Raw genomic sequence first — 20,584 nt, 5'->3', positions numbered from 1 at the left:
TACCGAATTTTAACACCAGTTACAACAACCAATTACTATCGCCGTTGATATAGCCGAATTATAACAATAAGAATTAACGAAACATACAATTAAGCAATTAAGAGTTATCGTTATTATACCAAGCAACATAAAACCTACACACACATAACAAACAATCACTTTGTTTAGGATAATCTACATAAATTGAATTGACCGAGATTTACATGACAGCGTCGTCGATGTAGCACAAACGTTTACCCGTCTTTTCAAGGGTGTACATTTATATTTTGTTTGTATTTCTCCACCTTATTAACAAAGTAGCAAAAGTAACAAAAGTGAAAAAGTTGCAAAAGAAACAAAGTAACAAAAATAACAAAAGTGGAAAAGTTACAAAAGTATCAAACAATAACAAAGTATTAAAAGTAACAAAATATCAAAATTAACAAGAACAAATGTAACAAAACATCAAAATTAACAAAGTATCAACAGTAACAAAAAATATAATAATAAAAATAACGTACAACAGTCGGTTACCAATGGAATTTGTATATTGATAATTTAATTTCCTAATTCCCCTTAAATACTGTAGTGTCGCGGGTTATTGTCAAATGTAAACAGGTAGTTCGTGTAAACAATGTTAGATTAAATCTCCTGGAGGTAAATTCTGTTTGGCACGTGGAATCATTATGCTATTATTTGTTGTTAAAATCAATGTTTGCGGATGTTTTTCACCAGTTACGCCTACTGTTTTGTTCATCCTCTATAACAATTAGTTACGTATTGTATATATGTGTATGTTGATGCTTCTATGTTATACTTATGAGCCGTAAGGCTTCAAGTTGAATAAACTAAACTAAACCAGGAAGATTGTTCCAAAAGTACTTCTGAAATATGTTTAACAAGTACGTAGTCATTGCCTTCTGCATCACGACGGCCCTTCTAGGCCTCACGCATGTTTAGTAAGTTCACGAGACTGGTAAACAGTTCTACCTCTAACTCACTTTTTCAATCGGGATTTTGAACCAATGGAAATAGTACATGAAGAAGTCATGTATATCTAGAACACGCCGACATGTTTGGCTATATAATATCGACCCCAAAAGAGCTTCAATGTATCAATCTTAATGTGGGATACATGGTTGCAATTTTGGAAAAAAACAGACATCGATGTTAACGTTCAGGTTGCGATATTTTTAGTATCGAAAGGAGGCGTAGAAACGAGCACACATTGAAACAGGAATGAAACGGATTGTAATTGATTATTAGCCGTTGCTTTCCTGATTGTATTCATTAATACGTACAAGATTGTGTAGAGTAGATTTCAACAGGGATTGTGTATAGTAGATTTTAACAGGGATTGTGTATAGTAGATTTTAACAGGGATTGTGTATAGTAGTTTTCAACAGGGATTGTGTATAGTAGATTTCAACAAGGATTGTGTATAGTAGATTTTAACAGGGATTGTGTATAGTAGATTTCAACAGAGATTGTATATAGTAGATTTCAACAGGGATTGTGTATAGTAGATTTCAACAGGGAGTGTGTATAGTAGATTTCAACAGGGTTGTGTATAGTAGATTTCAACAGGGATTGTGTACAGTAGATTTCAACAGGGATCGTGTATAGCAGATTTCAACAGGAATTGTGGATAGTAGATTTCAACAGGGAGTGTGTATAGTAGATTTCAACGGGTATTGTGTATAGTAGATTTCAACAGGGATTGTGTACAGTAGATTTCAACAGGGATTGTGTATAGTAGATGTTTACAGGGATTGTGTATAGTAGATTTCAACAGGGATTGTGTATAGTAGATTTCAACAGGGATTGTGTAAATATTATTTTCAAAGGATAAAGAAAAGTCTGATGTCCTTGCAACATTTTTCAGTAAAGTATTTGTATTCGAGCCGAATGAAGCTATATCCAGTTTTGAAAACAAAACAGCCCCAGTGGATAAGATACCTCTCCAAGTTTATAAACATCAAGTATCTTTCAAAACTTAAAGCAGAGAAATCACCAGGACATGATGAAATACATCAGCATACTTGAAAAACCCAGCGAACTCTATAAGCAGACCAATATCAATCCTATTTAATCAGTCCCTTTCAACCGGGGACTTACCACTAGATTTGGAAAAAGCGGAAGTGTGTGCCATATATAAAGAAGGTGATTATGTGAGTCTTGTCAGTCTGACATCAGTGGTCTATAAAATCCTGGAGACCATTATAAGGGAACATATAACAAAACACATTAGGTTAAATAAGTACTTCAAAACAATATGTATTCATATCTGGAATGTGAACTCGCTTCAGATACTCGAAGTGATTGGTAAATGCACAGACAAACTTGATAACTAACCATTGATTGTATACATATGTAATATAAGAAGGCTTTCGACACTGTCCCTCATCTGCGTCTCATCAATAACCTAGGCTCTTGTAGCACCAAATAGTCTTGTGAGTGTCAACTTTCTCTTGGGTCGACTACAGAAAGTGACGGCGAACAAAGAGTATTCTGATAGGACAATGGTAACTTCTGTGATCAGTGTTTGGGTCACTTCTCTTCGTCATCTTCATTAACCAAGCTTGGTGCATTCTGACATGTACCTCCTTGCAGATGACACAACAATATTCAAGATAGTAACAAAAGAAGAAGACACAAATGTCCAGCAGAAGGATTAAGCTAACATGTGCAAATGCACCCGGATAAGTGCAAGCATGAGCTCATAGGAAAGTCTGCAGACAGAGTGGCCAGGCCATATATATAACCTTAATGATACACAACTGTAAACTACAGTAAGTGAGAAAGATATTGGAGTTACTTTTGACTCTGTCTTAAATCTTGCGAATTACATCAGTGACAAACCCAACTCAATGATTGGAATGTTACAAAGAACTTTTGAATTAATGGATATAAAATTTAGACCACTTTACAAAATATCTTGTCCGATCCCAGCTCGATTACGCTAACATTCTGCTATCCATACAAATGTAGGCACGTATACTTAATTGAAAATGTGCAACTCAGAGCAACGAGATGCCTACCGGGACTACAAGACCTATCTTATGACGAAAGGTTAAAGAAATTGAAATTACTCAGTGAAGAGGATTAGTAATCCGGAAACAGAATTAACTTTGCTTATAACGAGTGACTGTTTTATATGATATTTTTTTCACTCGAGTTAGTTATTTTTCAAAATTTACAAAAACAATAGCTTTAGCTAACGAGAGTGAACGAAATACAATATGCAACAACCACGAGTTTGCTTGACCTGTTTCTACAACAATAGGAAAGCTATATAGGATGAATTGACCTGTTTTGTGTCAACGTGTGTTCACAATCAGGTCGGGTGAAAGGATATTACCTAAATACCTAAAACGAAATGCCGTTAATTAATATGCAAAACTGACAATTTTGTAAATCTATGGAAATATTACAATTTATTACAAATCAAAACAAATAATAAGCAAATTAATTTTTTTCAAATCGATAAATTGATAGAAATCTATACATATCTTTTTTTGTAAATATGACAAAGATGACTATGAACTACTTCTTGTGCGTTATCATTTCCGGGACCTCGCGAAGCGGCCTTCAAGTTTTAGCCAATCAAAACACATTGAACCGTGTGATTAAAAAAATAATACCGGTTGTCCCGGGCAGACTCAAACTTGAATGACCACAACTAGAGACAAAGGGAAACCTACATGAGAAGTTTGAAAACTATTCCTACTGCACTTTTCAAGAAATAGCGATAAAAACGATTGTTCACGGACAGACGTAGAGTGATTTGAATTAGAACAAAAGTGTATTGCTTAATTTTAAAACAATAAAAGCGTGTGCTTATTTATTACGAACTAAAACAAAGGTACAATGATTTCTTATTAAACTGTAAAATAAAAACTTCTACAAACCACAAACATACAATTGTAAGACTAAAATAAAATAAAAAAAACACATCATACAAACCACAAACATACCGTTGTAAGACTAAAAAAAAATAATAACACATCATGCAAATATTCCATATCAAAAGATCATACACATATTCATAAAATCAAGCCATTTAACAGTTTTACTAAACAAAACTTCCAGTCTTTCCGCTATCAGAAGCAGTTTTCTGCCCCTTAATGATATATCAATACTTCAAAGATACTAATATATCAATATGATTATTATCGAGCATTGTCCTTAGATATTCATGATTTCAATGAGTAATAATATAAGCATTGATTTATCATCGCCTTGAAACACGTTGTGGTATTTCACTATAATTGTATATAAGGTTGACATAGAATGTGTAGCTTATATGATACTATCCACTGGCCTTGTTCATTTACCGACCATAGATGATTTGATTTCACTCGAGTTAGTTATTTATCAAAATTTACAAAAACAAAAGCTTTAGCTAGTTTGTTTGACCTGTTTCTACAAAAATAGGAAAGCTATTCTGAGGATGAATTGACCTGTTTTGTGTCAACGTGTGTTCACGATCAGGTCGGGTGAAAGGATATTACCTAAATACCTAAAACGAAATGCCGTTAATTAATATGCAAAACTGACAATTTCGTAAATCTATGGAAATATTACAATTTATTACAACTCAAAACAAATAATAAGCAATTTTTTTTTCAAATTAATAAATTGATAGAAATCTATACAAATCTTTTTTTTTTTTTTTTAAATATGACAAAGATGACTATGAACTACTTGTGCGTTATCATTTCCGGGACCTCGCGAAGCGGCCTTCAAGTGTTAGCCAATCAAAACACATTGAATCGTGTGATTAAAAAATAATACCGGTTGTCCCGGTCAGACTCAAACTTGAATGACCACAACTAGAGACAAAGGGAAACCTACATGAGAAGTTTGAAAACTATTCCTACTGCACTTTTCAAGAAATAGCGATAAAAACGATTGTTCACGGACAGACGTAGAGCGATTTGAATAAGAACAAAAGTGTATTGCTTAATTGTAAAACAATAAAAGCGTGTGCTCATTTATTACGAACTAAAACAAATGTACAATGATTTCTTATTAAACTGTAAAATAAAAACTTCTACAAACCACTAACATACAATTGTAAGACTAAAATAAAATAAAAAACACATCATACAAACCACAAACATACCGTTGTAAGACTAAAAAAATTAATAACACATCATGCAAATATTCCATATCGAAAGATCATACACATATTCATAAAATCAAGCCATTTAACAGTTTTACTAAACAAAACTTCCAGTGTTTCCGCTATCAGAAGCAGTTTTCTGTCCCTTAATGATATATCAATACTTCAAAGATACTAATATATCAATATGATTATTATCGAGCATTGTCCTTAGATATTCATGATTGCAAAGAATAATAATATAAGCATTGATTTATCATCGCTTTGAAACACGTTGTGGTATTTCACTATAATTGTATATAAGGTTGACATAGAATGTGTAGCTTATATGATACTATCCACTGGCCTTGTTCATTTACCGACCATAGATGATTTGATAGTAAAGGGTATTATCAGAACCCGGACACCTGTGGTATAATGTGCATAAGAGTAATTTTACAGTAATAGTACATTCTATAAAAGCTGAATATTATCATAAAAAAATCTGTATCACCGGGCTGATCGTCATGCAACCTACTGCTACCTCACTCTTCTTCCACTTGGACAGGTGTCGTAGATATAACACATATTTAAACATCAAATCAAGGAATGAATGGTTAACAAGTGTCTATGAATCATTCAAATCTGACACAATATTTTGTTAAATTAGTTCAATTTGTCATCACACAAACGCTTAAATGCATCCAGGATCAACTGCTCTCATAAGTCATGATTACGTACGAAGTTGATTCAGGGTAGTTAAACTTGTCAAGGGAGGTCAAAAAAGCGGCCGTGAAAATTATAGGGGACAGTCGTAGGCATATTAGCACGATGTGTCAGTGTCATTGTCTTTGGGTCAATTATGGCAAGATAGCTCTGTTTTTCATCCCCGTCAAAAGCTGATGTCATGAGTACGCCATCGTCTTCATCCTGGCCCCCAGGCATAGGGACGAACCATGGCTCTGTAAAGTACTGGTGGGGTGCGGCGTACATAAGGTCTCCGGCGTTGTTGCAAACATCTTTTTTAACGAGGGCGAGGTGACTGAATCCCTTCCCGTTATAGTTGATAACCTGTCCATAGATGTAACAGTAATTCAAATGGCGATAATTTTCATTTATAACAGGCATTTCAAGTTCGCCGGCACACGGAGCATTTGGTCCACTCTTGAGGACAGTTTTAGACACAGTTTTTGTGTGAAGATCAATGGTATATCGTTTGAGAATGGGCTTCGAAACAAGATCCATCCTAGCTGTTTTATTGAAAAGATACGACATGTCGAAATAACGAAAGCCAATCGGACTTTTTTGCGTTGGAAGATCCATCACAATTCTGCCATCTGACAGTTCAAAAGCATTGATATGGTGAACGGTGAAGACGGTCTCAGTCTGCAGTGTGTGCACTCTTCCTGTTTTGATTTCCACAACATATATGGTGGTGTTGGCGTTCCCGTCCCAAACCATTCCTTCTTTTACTGAGCAGGCCTCTATCAATTTCGTGATACTAATTCTGTACGGAGCCGCGAACAGTATCACGTAGTTAGGAGTGACAGAGAATGAATGCATGTAGCGAGTTTCTTCAGTCTCCCACTCGGCCACCATTTCCGTGGTATCGAGGGACGAGATACGGATCACGCTCAACCGATCTTTGATTCCGGGAATTATACTCATTGTTGCGAGTACTTCAAACCTTGACGATGTCCCATACTCTTGAACTGGATGTGCTGAGGACATTTTGCCTATTGTGCCAAAATGTGAAAATCTTGATGGAGGAATCGGTGGAATTAAGGGTCTAAGTGTATTCAGCGTATGAAGGTCGAATTCATAGGCAAACCAAACGTCATTGATAGCCACCGTTCTATTGAGGTAATTAAAGACATTGACATTCATGTCATCCAGATCACGCATCAGGCACATCATCTTTTCCATAACGTCGAATGGGGGAGTAGCGCCCGCGAATGTAATATAAGGTGACATGTCTTTCATCTCGAAAGACGATAAATAGGATTTTGATTTTATCATTTTGGCAGAAAAAAATGCCGATCCATCTCCAGGAAACGTCCAACTGTGAAGTTTTGCATACCCGTCCAAGTAGCTCACATATTTCCTCCTACCCATTTCCATTTGTCCGGGACCGTTCCTTACCTGAAAACAAAGCATACAATAATAAAATGAAAGCTATTATAAACCTCCAATGACGTATCACATACTATCATATTATGATTTTACAGATATGCTATTCCATACTCATTTCTCAACTCACCAATGTTCCACGAAGCCACTTAGGTAAAGGATGGTGAAATTTTATTGGAACATTTTCGTATGACTTGTCGTTCGTCTTAAAGAAGTCTTCGAATCCAGGATCGTCATCGTCAGACGGTGATGCAGCATCTAACACATCGACGTCACAGAGCGCTAGCATGATAATTAGGGGGGCGACCAAGTTTCTTGGCGACATAGTGTTTTATTCTAATGACCCAGTTATAAGATTAATTGATATGGATATATGAATGACCGTTTGAAAATATTTCAAGGATAACATGTTTTAGTTCTTCGTCAAAGTAGGGTTCTTTTGCATTTCAAAATCTAGAAAAGTGTGAATCCAGAGACCACGGACTACTCGCACAATCTTCCACAAGTATAAATGAAGTGTCCACACCTAAAAATAAAAAATAAATAAATCGTTAGTCGTTAAGTAAACGACAGTAATAAGGACGTGTTGCATTGTATATACGTCTGGAACATTGTTTAAACATCGTTTGCCACAAAATGCATTCAATGATAACCATCACATAAATACTTGTAATAAAACTTCTATGAACTGCGGGAAAACTGAAAATTGATAAACAACCTTCAAGAGAGTAATTGTTTCCAGCCGAAATCCGACTTAAAGTATGGATCATATTATAATAATTCGAATCAACTCTCCACAGAGGTGAAGCAATGAAAAGTATTTGTAGTCAAGTTTAAATTATTTCTAACTAAAACTAACAAAATGTACCCAGAATATCATTTTTGAATATCAAACACAGCAACGTTCATCTTTCCCAGTTGATTCTACCATAGATTGTATCTGACATCATGAGAAGTTGATCCACCACCCCCACCTCCCACCCCCATTTGGCCAGTCAGTCAAGGCCGATAGTCTCATATCATCAAACTACCATTCCATACTAAGTTTGAAATAATTCAATTGGAAATCACAAAATAATGGTGATATGTGATTGCCCTATATCAATTCTAGTCAAATTAGTCCCCTCCCCAGAGGAAACGGGAGACCCTTAGGACAGAAAATTCAAAATTTTGGTAAAACATCTTAAGACCATTTCATTTATCAACATTATTCGATTCTACCATATCAGGGTTTTTTTTTTAAATTTCATTCAAATTGACACTTTTCTCTGTCCCCCAAGCCCCTGGGGTTGAGAACCATATACTTCACATTTTTGTCTGATCTTTGGCCATGCAAAATTTCTGCAAAATTTCATTGAAATATTTAGTATTTAGTAAATAAAGATTAAAAAATATAAGTACGTTAATATAAATGTGTGTCAACAATAATTTAGTGCCAAATCTTATGAGTACGGCACACATCACACTTCTGTTGTTCTTCTCACACCTTAAGTACTGCTACGTTTTTTTCCGCTCTGATGCCCTACGACTCACAGAACACAAGAATGAAATACCCGTACGTCCTGTTGTGACCAAGGCTTAAAGTATATTAATCATAATTGTAACGATCCTCGGAAATAATGTAAAGTTCAAAACTTCTACTGATACATTAACAGGATCATATATTATATTTGTTAAAGAGAAAACAGTACGAAAAGGGTCAAAGTAGCTCCAACAAAAGCATAATAAAACATTTTGTTCAATGTATTCAGTTTCACATGGTGATTGTCTTTAAAACAAGTCTTTTGTTACGGACCGATAGGATATGATGTACGTACAGCTAAAGTACAGATAAATTAAAGCTAAAGTATAACTAACCTCTATATCTAAGATTTATAATGCCAAGGTCTAATGATCTGATGTACTCCCGATCATGAATTACACGACGCTTTCTGAATTTGAATAAGACATTTTTCCAGTGAAGATTTTCATTACTGAACTCTACCTTAAATAATGATGCTAAGAGGTATTCAATTCAATATATGACAGGTTATGTAAAGCCCTATATAACATTAAAAACATCCAGGGACATATGATTAAGAGTTAACTGTCTTAACATTTTCTCCGTTTTCCATTTAAAGTCCCCTCTATTTGGGCCAGACTTCTTAATTTCAGTTTTACACCACAATAACCCAAAATTGGAGAATGGTCAAATATTGATAATATCAGCCTGCTTGTTTCGCAGGAGATATTTTAACCACCTCCGAAAGGGTATTTGGGAGCAGGATAGGTTTGAAATTCACAATTCTGGTGAAACCCAAGTTCTACTCTATAGATGGTAGATCAGGGTCAGTAAAGGCTCCATATATACTTTATAGTACAAGGGAGCAACGTTAAGTCCCAGAGCATCTGTTTGATAGTTTAGCTAAGCACCTCAATCCATACATATCTGAACAATATTTAATTTTGACATATATTGTTCTGAAGAAGAGGTCAATCTGACATATATTGTTCTGAAGAAGAGGCCAATCTGACTTTTTCTTTAGGTCAATATTATCTGAGTGAGGAGCAATGGTCGGAGATTTTGATAACCTTCTCTTTGAAAAAAGAATAACAATATCAAGTTAATATCAATGGCGTCGTTTTCAATGAATTATGAACAATTTACAAACAGATGTAGTTATGCAACGGAGCATATACAATGTATTTATATTTGTTTTTGTATTTTGAATTGATAATTTGCGCCCAAAATCCTCAAATATATTGTAAAACATGTTTGCAACATTGGGTATAATTCTATTTTGAAATTTAAAGACACATTTTGAAAATATAACTTCGTATTTGAAAATAATTTTAACATGAGAGATAATAGGTGTCTGGGGCATCTTTTTATAAAATTGACAAAGGTGACTATATGCCAACTCCACCACTATCCACCTACACGGGACGGGAATGCATTTTTCCATTTTTGTCATGCATTTCTGTCCTATGTCATATAGTGCGTTACATCACGAAGTCACTCGCAATCATAAAAAACACTGACGGTGGATAGGTTAACAACATTAGTACATCCCAGAGTGATCTTGGCGCCCACCATTGAATGATCTTTATCATCTATGTCAGACTGATCTACACTTTTCCTTTCTCTCTATATGAAGAATTAAATACGGTATTTATTCCTGAATAATTAACATTTGCTACTTAAATTCCCTTAAATATATATTTTCACGAGAGTGAACGTTCATCAATTCCAAATATTTTGCATCGTCCTAATTAAGATTTTCAACAAACCTGCATGTTGATGAGGCCAACATATTCTTCATTACATTTTATGATCCTCTTTGTTACGTGTTTATGTCCAAAACTGAATGCAGCGTTCAATTCTTGCTGTTTTCATTTCTAGCAGCAAATGATTTACGTCACAGTCGCTATTCTAAATAAAAAGTGTATGAAGGTTGTTTGTATGCACCCAATACAATGTCACACATGGATGAAAATAAAAATCATTTTCTCTCTGACGTCAAATTTTCCAGTCACGTTTTAATGTCACAGTTTTCTACGGTGTAGGACATTGACCTTTCATCAATTCCTAAAATTCTGCATCGTCCTAATTTAGATTTTCTTACAAAACTTCGTGTTGATTAGATTGGCATATTTTATGTTCCTCTTTGCTAGTTGATTATATCTAAACATAAATACAGAGTTCAAGTCCTTCTGTTTTCATCTCTGGCAGCAAATGATTAACATCACAGTCGCTATCCTAAAGAGATTCACCGTAACAGATACATGTATATGAAGATTGTTTATATGCACCCACTACAATGACACACATGGATAAGAATAAAAAATTATTTTCTCAATGGCGTCATTAAACTCAGCAGACGATGACAAATATTCCAGTCACGTTTAAATATTAGTTTTCTACGGTCATTGACCTGTCATCGTTTCTAAATAGTCTGCATCGTCTTAATTTAGATGTCTAATAAACCTGCATGTTGATGAGGTAGGCATATCCTATGCTCATCTTTGCTACTTTTTTTATTTCGAAAAACGAATACAACGTTCAATTTCGAATGTTTTTGTTTCTGGCTGGAAGTGATTAACATAACAGTTACTATCCTAAAGAGATTTACCATAACAAATATATGAAGGTTGTTTATATTTTATATGTAATTGTTTCCAGCCGAAATCCGACTTAAGGTATGGATCATATTATAATAATTCGAATCAACTCTCCACAGAGGTGAAGCAATGAAAAGTATTTGTAGTCAAGTCTACGGACCGATAGGATCTGAGGTACGTACAGCTAAAGTACAGATAAATTAAAGCTAAAGTATAACTTATCTCTATATCTAAGATTTATGATGCCAAGGTCTAATGATCTGATGTACTCCCGATCATGAATTACACGACGCTTTCTGAATTTGAATAAGACATTTTTCCAGTGAAGATTTTCATTACTGAACTCTACCTTAAATAATGATGCTAAGAGGTATTCAATTCAATATATGACAGGTTATGTAAAGCCATATATAACATTAAAAACATCCAGGGACATATGATTAAGAGTTAACTGTCTTAACATTTTCTCCGTTTTCCATTTAAAGTCCCCTCTATTTGGGCCAGACTTCTTAATTTCAGCTTTACACCAAAATAACCCAAAATTGGAGAATGGTCAAATATTAATAATATCGGCCTGCTTGTTTCGCAGGAGATATTTTAACCACTTCCGAAGGGGTATTTGGGAGCAGGATAGGTTAGAAATTCACAATTCTGTGAAACCCAAGTTCTACTCTATAGATGGTAGATCAGGGTCAGTAAAGGCTCCATACATAATTTATAGTACAAGGGAGCAACGTTAAGTCCCAGAGCATCTGTTTGATAGTTTAGTTAAGCACCTCAATCCATACTTACTGAACAATATTTAATTTTGACATATATTGTTCTGAAGAAGAGGTCAATCTGACATATATTGTTCTGAAGAAGAGGCCAATCTGACTTTTTCTTTAGGTCAATATTATCTGAGTGAGGAGCAATGGTCGGAGATTTTGATAACCTTCTCTTTGAAAAAAGAATAACAATATCAAGTTAATATCAATGGCGTCGTTTTCAATGAATTATGAACAATTTACAAACAGATGTAGTTATGCAACGGAGCATATACAATGTATTTATATTTGTTTTTGTATTTTGAATTGATAATTTGCGCCCAAAATCCTCAAATATATTGTAAAACATGTTTGCAACATTGGGTATAATTCTATTTTGAAATTTAAAGACACATTTTGAAAATATAACTTCGTATTTGAAAATAATTTTAACATGAGAGATAATAGGTGTCTGGGGCATCTTTTTATAAAATTGACAAAGGTGACTATATGACAACTCCACCACTATCCACCTACACGGGACGGGAATGCATTTTCCATTTTTGTCATGCATTTCTGTCCTATATCATATAGTGCGTTACATCACGAAGTCACTCGCAATCATAAAAAAAAACACTGACGATGGATAGGTTAACAACATTAGTACATCCCAGAGTGATCTTGGCGCCCACCATTGAATGATCTTTATCATCTATGTCAGACTGATCTACGCCTGTCGGAAATTTTGTTTTTCTAATCAAAAATCTAAATTAAATTGGCACAACTAGGGTTCAAGGGGAACCTATACATGAAGTTTGAGGAATATCATTCCAGTACCTTTCAAAAAATAACGATAATAAGGACGGAAGGGCGCCACACAGACGTAAGATGACGACAGATGGATGACGGACGCAGGGCGATTTGAATAGCCCACCATGTGATGATGGCGGGCTAAGAAAAAAAAAATATGAAGAATTAAATACGGTATTTATTCCTGAATAATTAACATTTGCTACTTAAATTCCCTTAAATATATATTTTCACGAGAGTGAACGTTCATCAATTCCAAATATTTTGCATCGTCCTAATTAAGATTTTCAACAAACCTGCATGTTGATGAGGCCAACATATTCTTCACTACATTTTATGATCCTCTTTGTTACGTGTTTATGTCCAAAACTGAATGCAGCGTTCAATTCTTGCTGTTTTCATTTCTAGCAGCAAATGATTTACGTCACAGTCGCTATTCTAAATAAAAAGTGTATGAAGGTTGTTTGTATGCACCCAATACAATGTCACACATGGATGAAAATAAAAATCATTTTCTCTCTGACGTCAAATTTTCCAGTCACGTTTTAATGTCACAGTTTTCTACGGTGTAGGACATTGACCTTTCATCAATTCCTAAAATTCTACATCGTCCTAATTTAGATTTTCTTACAAAACTTCGTGTTGATTAGGTTGGCATATTTTATGTTCCTCTTTGCTAGTTGATTATATCGAAACATAAATACAAAGTTCAAGTCCTTCTGTTTTCATCTCTGGCAGCAAATGATTAACATCACAGTCGCTATCCTAAAGAGATTCACCATAACAGATACATGTATATGAAGATTGTTTATATGCACCCACTACAATGACACACATGGATAAGAATAAAAATAATTTTCTCAATGGCGTCATTAAAGTCGGCAGACGATGACATTATTCCAGTCACGTTTAAATATTAGTTTTCTACGGTCATTGACCTGTCATCGTTTATAAATAGTCTGCATCGTCCTAATTTAGATGTCTAACAAACCTGCATGTTGATGAGGTAGGCATATCTTATGCTCATCTTTGCTACTTTTTTTATTTCGAAAAACGAATACAACGTTCAATTTCGACTGTTTTTGTTTCTGGCTGGAAGTGATTAACATAACCGTTACTATCCTAAAGAGATTTACCATAACAAATATATGAAGGTTGTTTATACAGTCGTAGGACTTTGGCTGTTCTATTAACTTCACAACCTGTAAATGTGAACATGGCCTATCTCTACCAACCAATGTTCTGTTCTGGCTGAGTTACATTTATTGGATGGTATTAGAGACTCTTTGCAGAATTCACATTCGTATTTACGTCCGTCCCGACAAAATGCCGTGATGAATAGTTTTACACTACTTCAAAAACATGATCACCAACGTTGCTTGGAAAACTTTTTCCATCCAGAATATTCGGTTTAATTACCATACAGCTGACGTTCAAAACCTGTCGTGTATAATAGGTTAATTGTCACAGTCAATGTCAGCAAATGTAGTACCAATGGAAAGGTCCTGTCACAATAACTTGTGAAATACCTTAGTATTGATCCAACACTTTTATATAAAAAAAAAACCTTAAACTTAGCTGTTTAAGGACGACGATGACATCAACGCCGGGGGTATAGCAAAAGTTCCTCTGGAGTACTACGATAAAAATAACCACATTGTCGGATTAAAATCTTTTCAAACCTGCTTAATAGTTTCTACTTAGAAACTGGCATCACTTTTTATCAAAAGTACCACCCTTTCAGGATTTCGTTTCCGGAAAGTCAAGCTGACCTTCCCATACTTATATGTCCAGACACCTTATCATTCTAAGTTGTCTCTATACCCCATTCGATACTTTATAACATATAGATACATGTAACATATAAATTAGGCAATTTTTTTTAAATGATTTGAGAAAAATGAAATGTACGCAGGAAAATAAATCTGCTTTACTTTAAAAGTGAAATACATTTATCAACTATAACGTGACTTTAATTAAACTAGACAACACATTGTACGAACAGCGTCTTTACCAGTAAACTAGACAACAAATTGTACGAACAGCGTCTTTACCAGTAAACTAGACAACACATTGTACGAACAGCGTCTTTACCAGTAAACTAGACAACACATTGTACGAACAGCGTCTTTACCAGTAAACTAGACAACACATTGTACGAACAGCGTCTTTACCAGTAAACTAGACAACACATTGTACGAACAGCGTCTTTACCAGTAAACTAGACAACACATTGTACGAACAGCGTCTTTACCAGTAAACTAGACAACACATTGTACGAACAGCGTCTTTACCAGTAAACTAGACAACACATTGTACGAACAGCGTCTTTACCAGTAAACTAGACAACACATTGTACGAACAGCGTCTTTACCAGTAAACTAGACAACACATTGTACGAACAGCGTCTTTACCAGTAACTATTACTTTTACAATGCATTTACTTTTTGCACGCTTAGTGTAGTCATACATTGATAGAATCGTCTATGCGATATATCTCTGTGTATTCACGCACGTACATTGTATTACATATATTGTAAATATATTGTCTGTCTATAACCATTTTAATCTAAGTAAAGAGGTTGAGACAATAAACAAATGGAAGTGTTTTCTTTATTGATTGATTGTCATCTATGTCTCTGTATACTATGTATACTTATTTATCTACGTCTTATTTTCCTGCATATTAACAAAATATTAACAACAAGATTAAATCGATTTTAGCGGACACAGCTGCAACATTTACATATTATCACTATACTCCTTTTCACCAATCACATCACCAAAACCTAAGGAGCAAAGTAACACCTTTACACATTGTACCCAATTAAAACATGAACCAGTGTTCTAAGTTAACAAAAAATCGTACGCAGCATTTAAAATACAATTTCTCGTGTCAAGTAGTTTGAAGCAGTATTTTATTATCCTATATCTCCTTGTGTATTCTAAAGGGAAACAACAAAGTTACCAGTCTACCATTGCATTATTTGTAGATTTTTTAACTTTAAGTAATCTCTTAAAAAAATGTAAATGGACCTGTTCAATATCTAACCCTTTGGTCGACCCCCAAACTTCACATGAATAGAATAAAATGCTAACATGGTTAGAAAACAAAGCAAACATAGCTTCACGTCCTTGGTCAGACAATTTTGTATGTAATCATATAAGTTAATCATTTACATATTATCAATTGACACATTATCACTTACAGTTCATCGTCTTTATATATGAAAAATTTAGTAACCCTGAAGTTTTGTTTTTATTATCATTCAAATAAAATACCTTCATATAAGTGTAAGACACCATTCATAGATTGCTCAAGTAGCACAAGATAACAAGTAGTTTAAAACACGTGCATAATGGTATATACAGGTAAACTCCTCTAATATAGACTATAATCCTTCTAAATACATTCGACTCCCTATGTTTATATGGAGTGGGCAAATTTTCAATTCAATTCAACTTTATTCCGTTAGTTTTACAATTGATTACATAACATAGTTTCTATCACAATAGGTGGTTGTTAATCAAATCCCATGGCATGAAGTAACCATTACAACTGTTGAATAACAAAATGGTTATACCAACGTGGTTTAAACTCGTTTTGATTGAGTGACACGGTGACCTTTGACCGGGACTATTCTACATCACGGGGTTTGGTTAGCTATTACTTGAAATCCGCTTCACGGAGTAGCGGAAAGATTACACATAAAAAGAAAGTTCGCGACTATTTTTTGTGATAAGTCATTTTATATAGGTTTCTCTCTGTTATTTGTTATATGTTATTGCTTTGCAAAATACTAAACTTGCTAATTCTTTGTTATGATTAACAACAAATTGTAATATTGTCCACACATTTCCGAAAATGCCAGTTTTGCAGCATTTCACTTCAGGTCATATCCTAACACACGTTGATAAAAAATAGGTGAATTCATCCCCAGAATAGCTTTTCCAATGTGGTAGAAACAGGTCACACAAACTCGTGATTGTTGTATATGGTATTTCTTTCACATTTATTGGTTATTTTCCAAAGTTACAAAAAACAATCGCTAAGCTCGTATTTTGGTTACTCTGAAAATAACACTAACTCGAGTGATAGAAATGCCATATACAACAACCAATCAATTTACGATCACCAAATTTTATCAGTGTTCACTTCACCAGGATAAGAAGCGTCTACCCAATTTTCAACGCAATGAGTCTACTAGTTTTTAAGCAATTTTGTTAACAAAAATGTACAAAATTCTACTTCCGGTATTCCAAAAACCTCAACCCAAAGTATCAGGAGGACAAAGGCACCCACTATTAACCATTCCTTTTACAAAATACAAATAGGGTGTAGTTCTTTCTTTCGTCACATACATTTATATTCAACAAAATAATTCTAACTATCGTCTTAAAGAACAATAACAATTAACAAATAATTAATAAGCTAATTTGATATATGTTACATGGAAACAGAGTAAAATAATCATTAAAAATTAGTATATTCTAATTGAAATTTGATAACAAATCATTCCTGCGTTTATTGGCAAGCAGCCGACCGTAAGAATTGAACTAAATTGTTGTCAGTATTCGAACAATATTAAATTGTTCCCATAATTCACCAACTTACTGGTGTGATTTTGTCCAATTGGTAGGGTAGCTGATTAATAACTATAGGCAGTGTCGAGTTAACAATGCTATCCTTTATTTTCGGAGAATAAAATATATATTCAATCCAATTCAATTCAATTATTTTTTATTAAAGTGTCACACATCAAAATGCAAATACATTTTTGTACATAGTACAACAGGAGTTAATGTAAAACAACACATTCTCTTCTTCTCTTTTTAAAATTCATATCCACCCACGTGTAATATCGATATGCGACACATTAATAAAATAGATTTATTTATCTTAAGAATATCAATAAATTTTAAATATTATTTTCCAAATCAACTAAATCATTTTAGAAGTGATTGTATAAAGCTTTTGAAATCCGTGATCGTGGTAATCTTAAGATAATGGGAAGCAAACGTTATGTTTTTATATGTACCCGGTGCTTGTGGTGTATCTCCATGCATTTTGTAATTCAAAGTAATTTAATGCGTCGTAATTAATTAGATTTTTATTAACCTAGAAAACTGGTTTCATTTGACATTTCTTATTAAGCTAACTATACTGGTTGAATACACCAGTGGACATGACCATGTCAAGGCGGGAAACCAGGTTACACATGTGTTCAATGTACATTTCTGATACATGTATACATTAGTCCTATACACCTGAATCACAATTAACATAACATGATGTCATCTCAACTTTACAAAAGTCTTATCAAGTAGGCTATCAAAAAGAAAAAGGAAAACGATACCTACTATCGCCATGATCCCCACTCCAGCTGAAAAATCCATTAAAGGTGAGACATTCTACAACCACAATTACCCCAGGCCACACTCTAACCACATTCTAATCCCTGGATCATTTCAACATATGGGCTTGACCTTTCTGTACTCACCATTTTTTCCAGATTTGACCAGACCCCAAGTTTCCAACAAGGGGGAGATAAGCTAGTATTAGAATTTAGCTGAGCACCCATTAGGGACTGTATGGTGGGTAATCTACCTCGACACAGGCAAAGCTCAAATTCAAGCTTGATATACAATTACAAGTCGTGAAGTAAAAGCCAAATATGCATTAACGCTGGATTACAACACTTTAAGTGTGCTCTCTGCATCAGTCGTGCGTTGACACAATCCACCAGCGACCATGCTGACGTGCATTATAACATGTATACATGCATTTGGCTTACCTTGGACTCGGACATCAATACGGTTGACCACACAACAGTAAGTCGTTCACATGCGACAACATATATTGATACATCTCGTCATCAAAATGGTCATGGTTGACACAAATTATCCATCAAATCAGTTTGAATTCAAGATGAGTTTTGCAGCTAAGTAACATGCCACGGTGAACATGCAGATATGCTGCAGTGTAGAAGGCCTGCACTCTCACTGGAGTCTACCGTGTGTATACACACATACATGTACACACATACACACACACAGTGTAGTCACCGTTACACAGAGGGACGGTCAAGTTGACCGTTAGCCCGGATGATTTCAACAATGGACGCCGTTCTGATGAATGGCAAGTTGACATTATATGCCGCACTGTCTCGTTCGGCGGAGAAGTTTTGTATTATAAAGCAGAATTTATTTCTTTAATTAAAATTAAACCGAATAAATCATCATATGCATATCTGAGTTAGTAAATATAGACAACAGAATTCTCACGCTGTGCAGCAAATGTAAATTCTACACACATAATAGCACGCACGTACACGTACAGTAGAACATACATATATTATTGACCGTAGTATTACGTAATAATGTCTCCTACAACAACTGATGGTAAACTGATGGTAGGAGATCTTAACCTAGTCGGCATGTTAATATAAGATACTATGGAATTAATACTGTATAAATACACAACACACATTAGCGTTGTAATTAAATTATATATCGGATGGGGTGATGACATTCATGTGTTTAAATTGTTTCCATGCATATGTATCTTATGGCCATCATCGGTGCCATAAAATTGTTAGTTGCTATCAAATATTAGTCCATGTTGAATAATGAGAAACTGCGAACTCCGTCATTGATAAATGATATCCTATCCAACAATATTATTCGTGTTTGTCTTTACGAGTCAGCCTACTCCGAGACGTACATGTACATTGTACATGTATATCTCACATATACCAGAGTAACAAGAATATGATTTCTCTCAGAGAAATAAATACCTTTGTGGGTTATTTTTTCTGATGGATTTACATTTTGATATATTTTTGATTAAAAGAAGTGTGTGAATACCCACGGTAACTAAATTAACTAAACCAAGTCTATCAGATAGAGAGGTTACAAAAACAATCATTAATTAGTGGTCATCGCCTAGTAACTGACCAGCTGCGAGCTATTTATAGCTATCACGTGATACCGGACTGGTCAGTGCATGGGGTCAGCAAGTTCAAGTTCTTTATTTCCTTGAGCCTTACGGCTCATCGGTTCAACAAATATATACATGTACAGAAATGATACAATACAAAAACCACACACTCGCATACACACACTCACACACAACCGGACTAACACATACATTGTACAACAGGTAGAGTGTAGAAGGACATTTTTTTTTTATACTAATAAAAAATCTGTTCTTTGTTTATTACTGTATTTAATATATTTTGCTAAATTTGAAAGATCTTTTTTGTTTACTGTTTCTAGAAGTTGAATAAATTTGTACATACTAGGTTTATTATAATAATATTTCTTAATAAAACGTTTTCTTAGGTCTAAATGAAATACACATTTAATAATAAAATGAAATTCATCTTCAATGTCTCCACTGTTACAATAGGAACAAATTCTTTGATTTCTTTCTAAGTTATTAAATCTACCAATTTCAATATTTAATTTATGTGATGACAATCTAATTCTAGTTATTTCTTTTAAATTAGAAGTACCTATTGGTTTTGATAAATATGGCTGTAAGTAGAACTTTTCACTAATAAACTTGTACAGTGAACACTTGGAAGATGAATTGATTTTTTCTTTACATTCTTGTATAAATATATCACATAGTCTGCATTTAACAATATTCATAATATAATCAGCTGTATAAATATCCCCATTTTGCCATATATACCCAACACCCATT

General features: G+C 34.3%; 1 protein-coding gene across 2 annotated transcripts; it reads right to left on the bottom strand.

Moving 5' to 3' along the window:
- Positions 1 to 3,500: 3,500 nt before the first annotated feature.
- On the bottom strand, positions 3,501 to 18,912 carry LOC117338088 (beta,beta-carotene 15,15'-dioxygenase-like). 2 transcript variants are annotated; one of them, XM_033899282.1, is made up of 3 exons: positions 18,669 to 18,912; positions 7,347 to 7,742; positions 3,501 to 7,228 (listed from the first exon to the last, which is right to left on the bottom strand). In XM_033899282.1, exons 2-3 carry the CDS (start codon positions 7,539 to 7,541, stop codon positions 5,855 to 5,857), a joined length of 1,569 nt encoding a protein of 522 aa, XP_033755173.1. In that variant the 5' UTR covers positions 7,542 to 7,742; positions 18,669 to 18,912; the 3' UTR covers positions 3,501 to 5,854. The 2 variants fall into 2 exon arrangements, with proteins under 2 accessions (XP_033755173.1, XP_033755174.1); XM_033899283.1 differs by lacking the exon at positions 18,669 to 18,912 and adding an exon at positions 18,235 to 18,252.
- Positions 18,913 to 20,584: the final 1,672 nt, after the last annotated feature.

Source organism: Pecten maximus, chromosome 11 (assembly GCF_902652985.1).
Source record: "Pecten maximus chromosome 11, xPecMax1.1, whole genome shotgun sequence".
NCBI lineage: Eukaryota > Metazoa > Mollusca > Bivalvia > Pectinida > Pectinidae > Pecten > Pecten maximus.
This window is presented reverse-complemented; position numbering and strand designations above follow the sequence as displayed.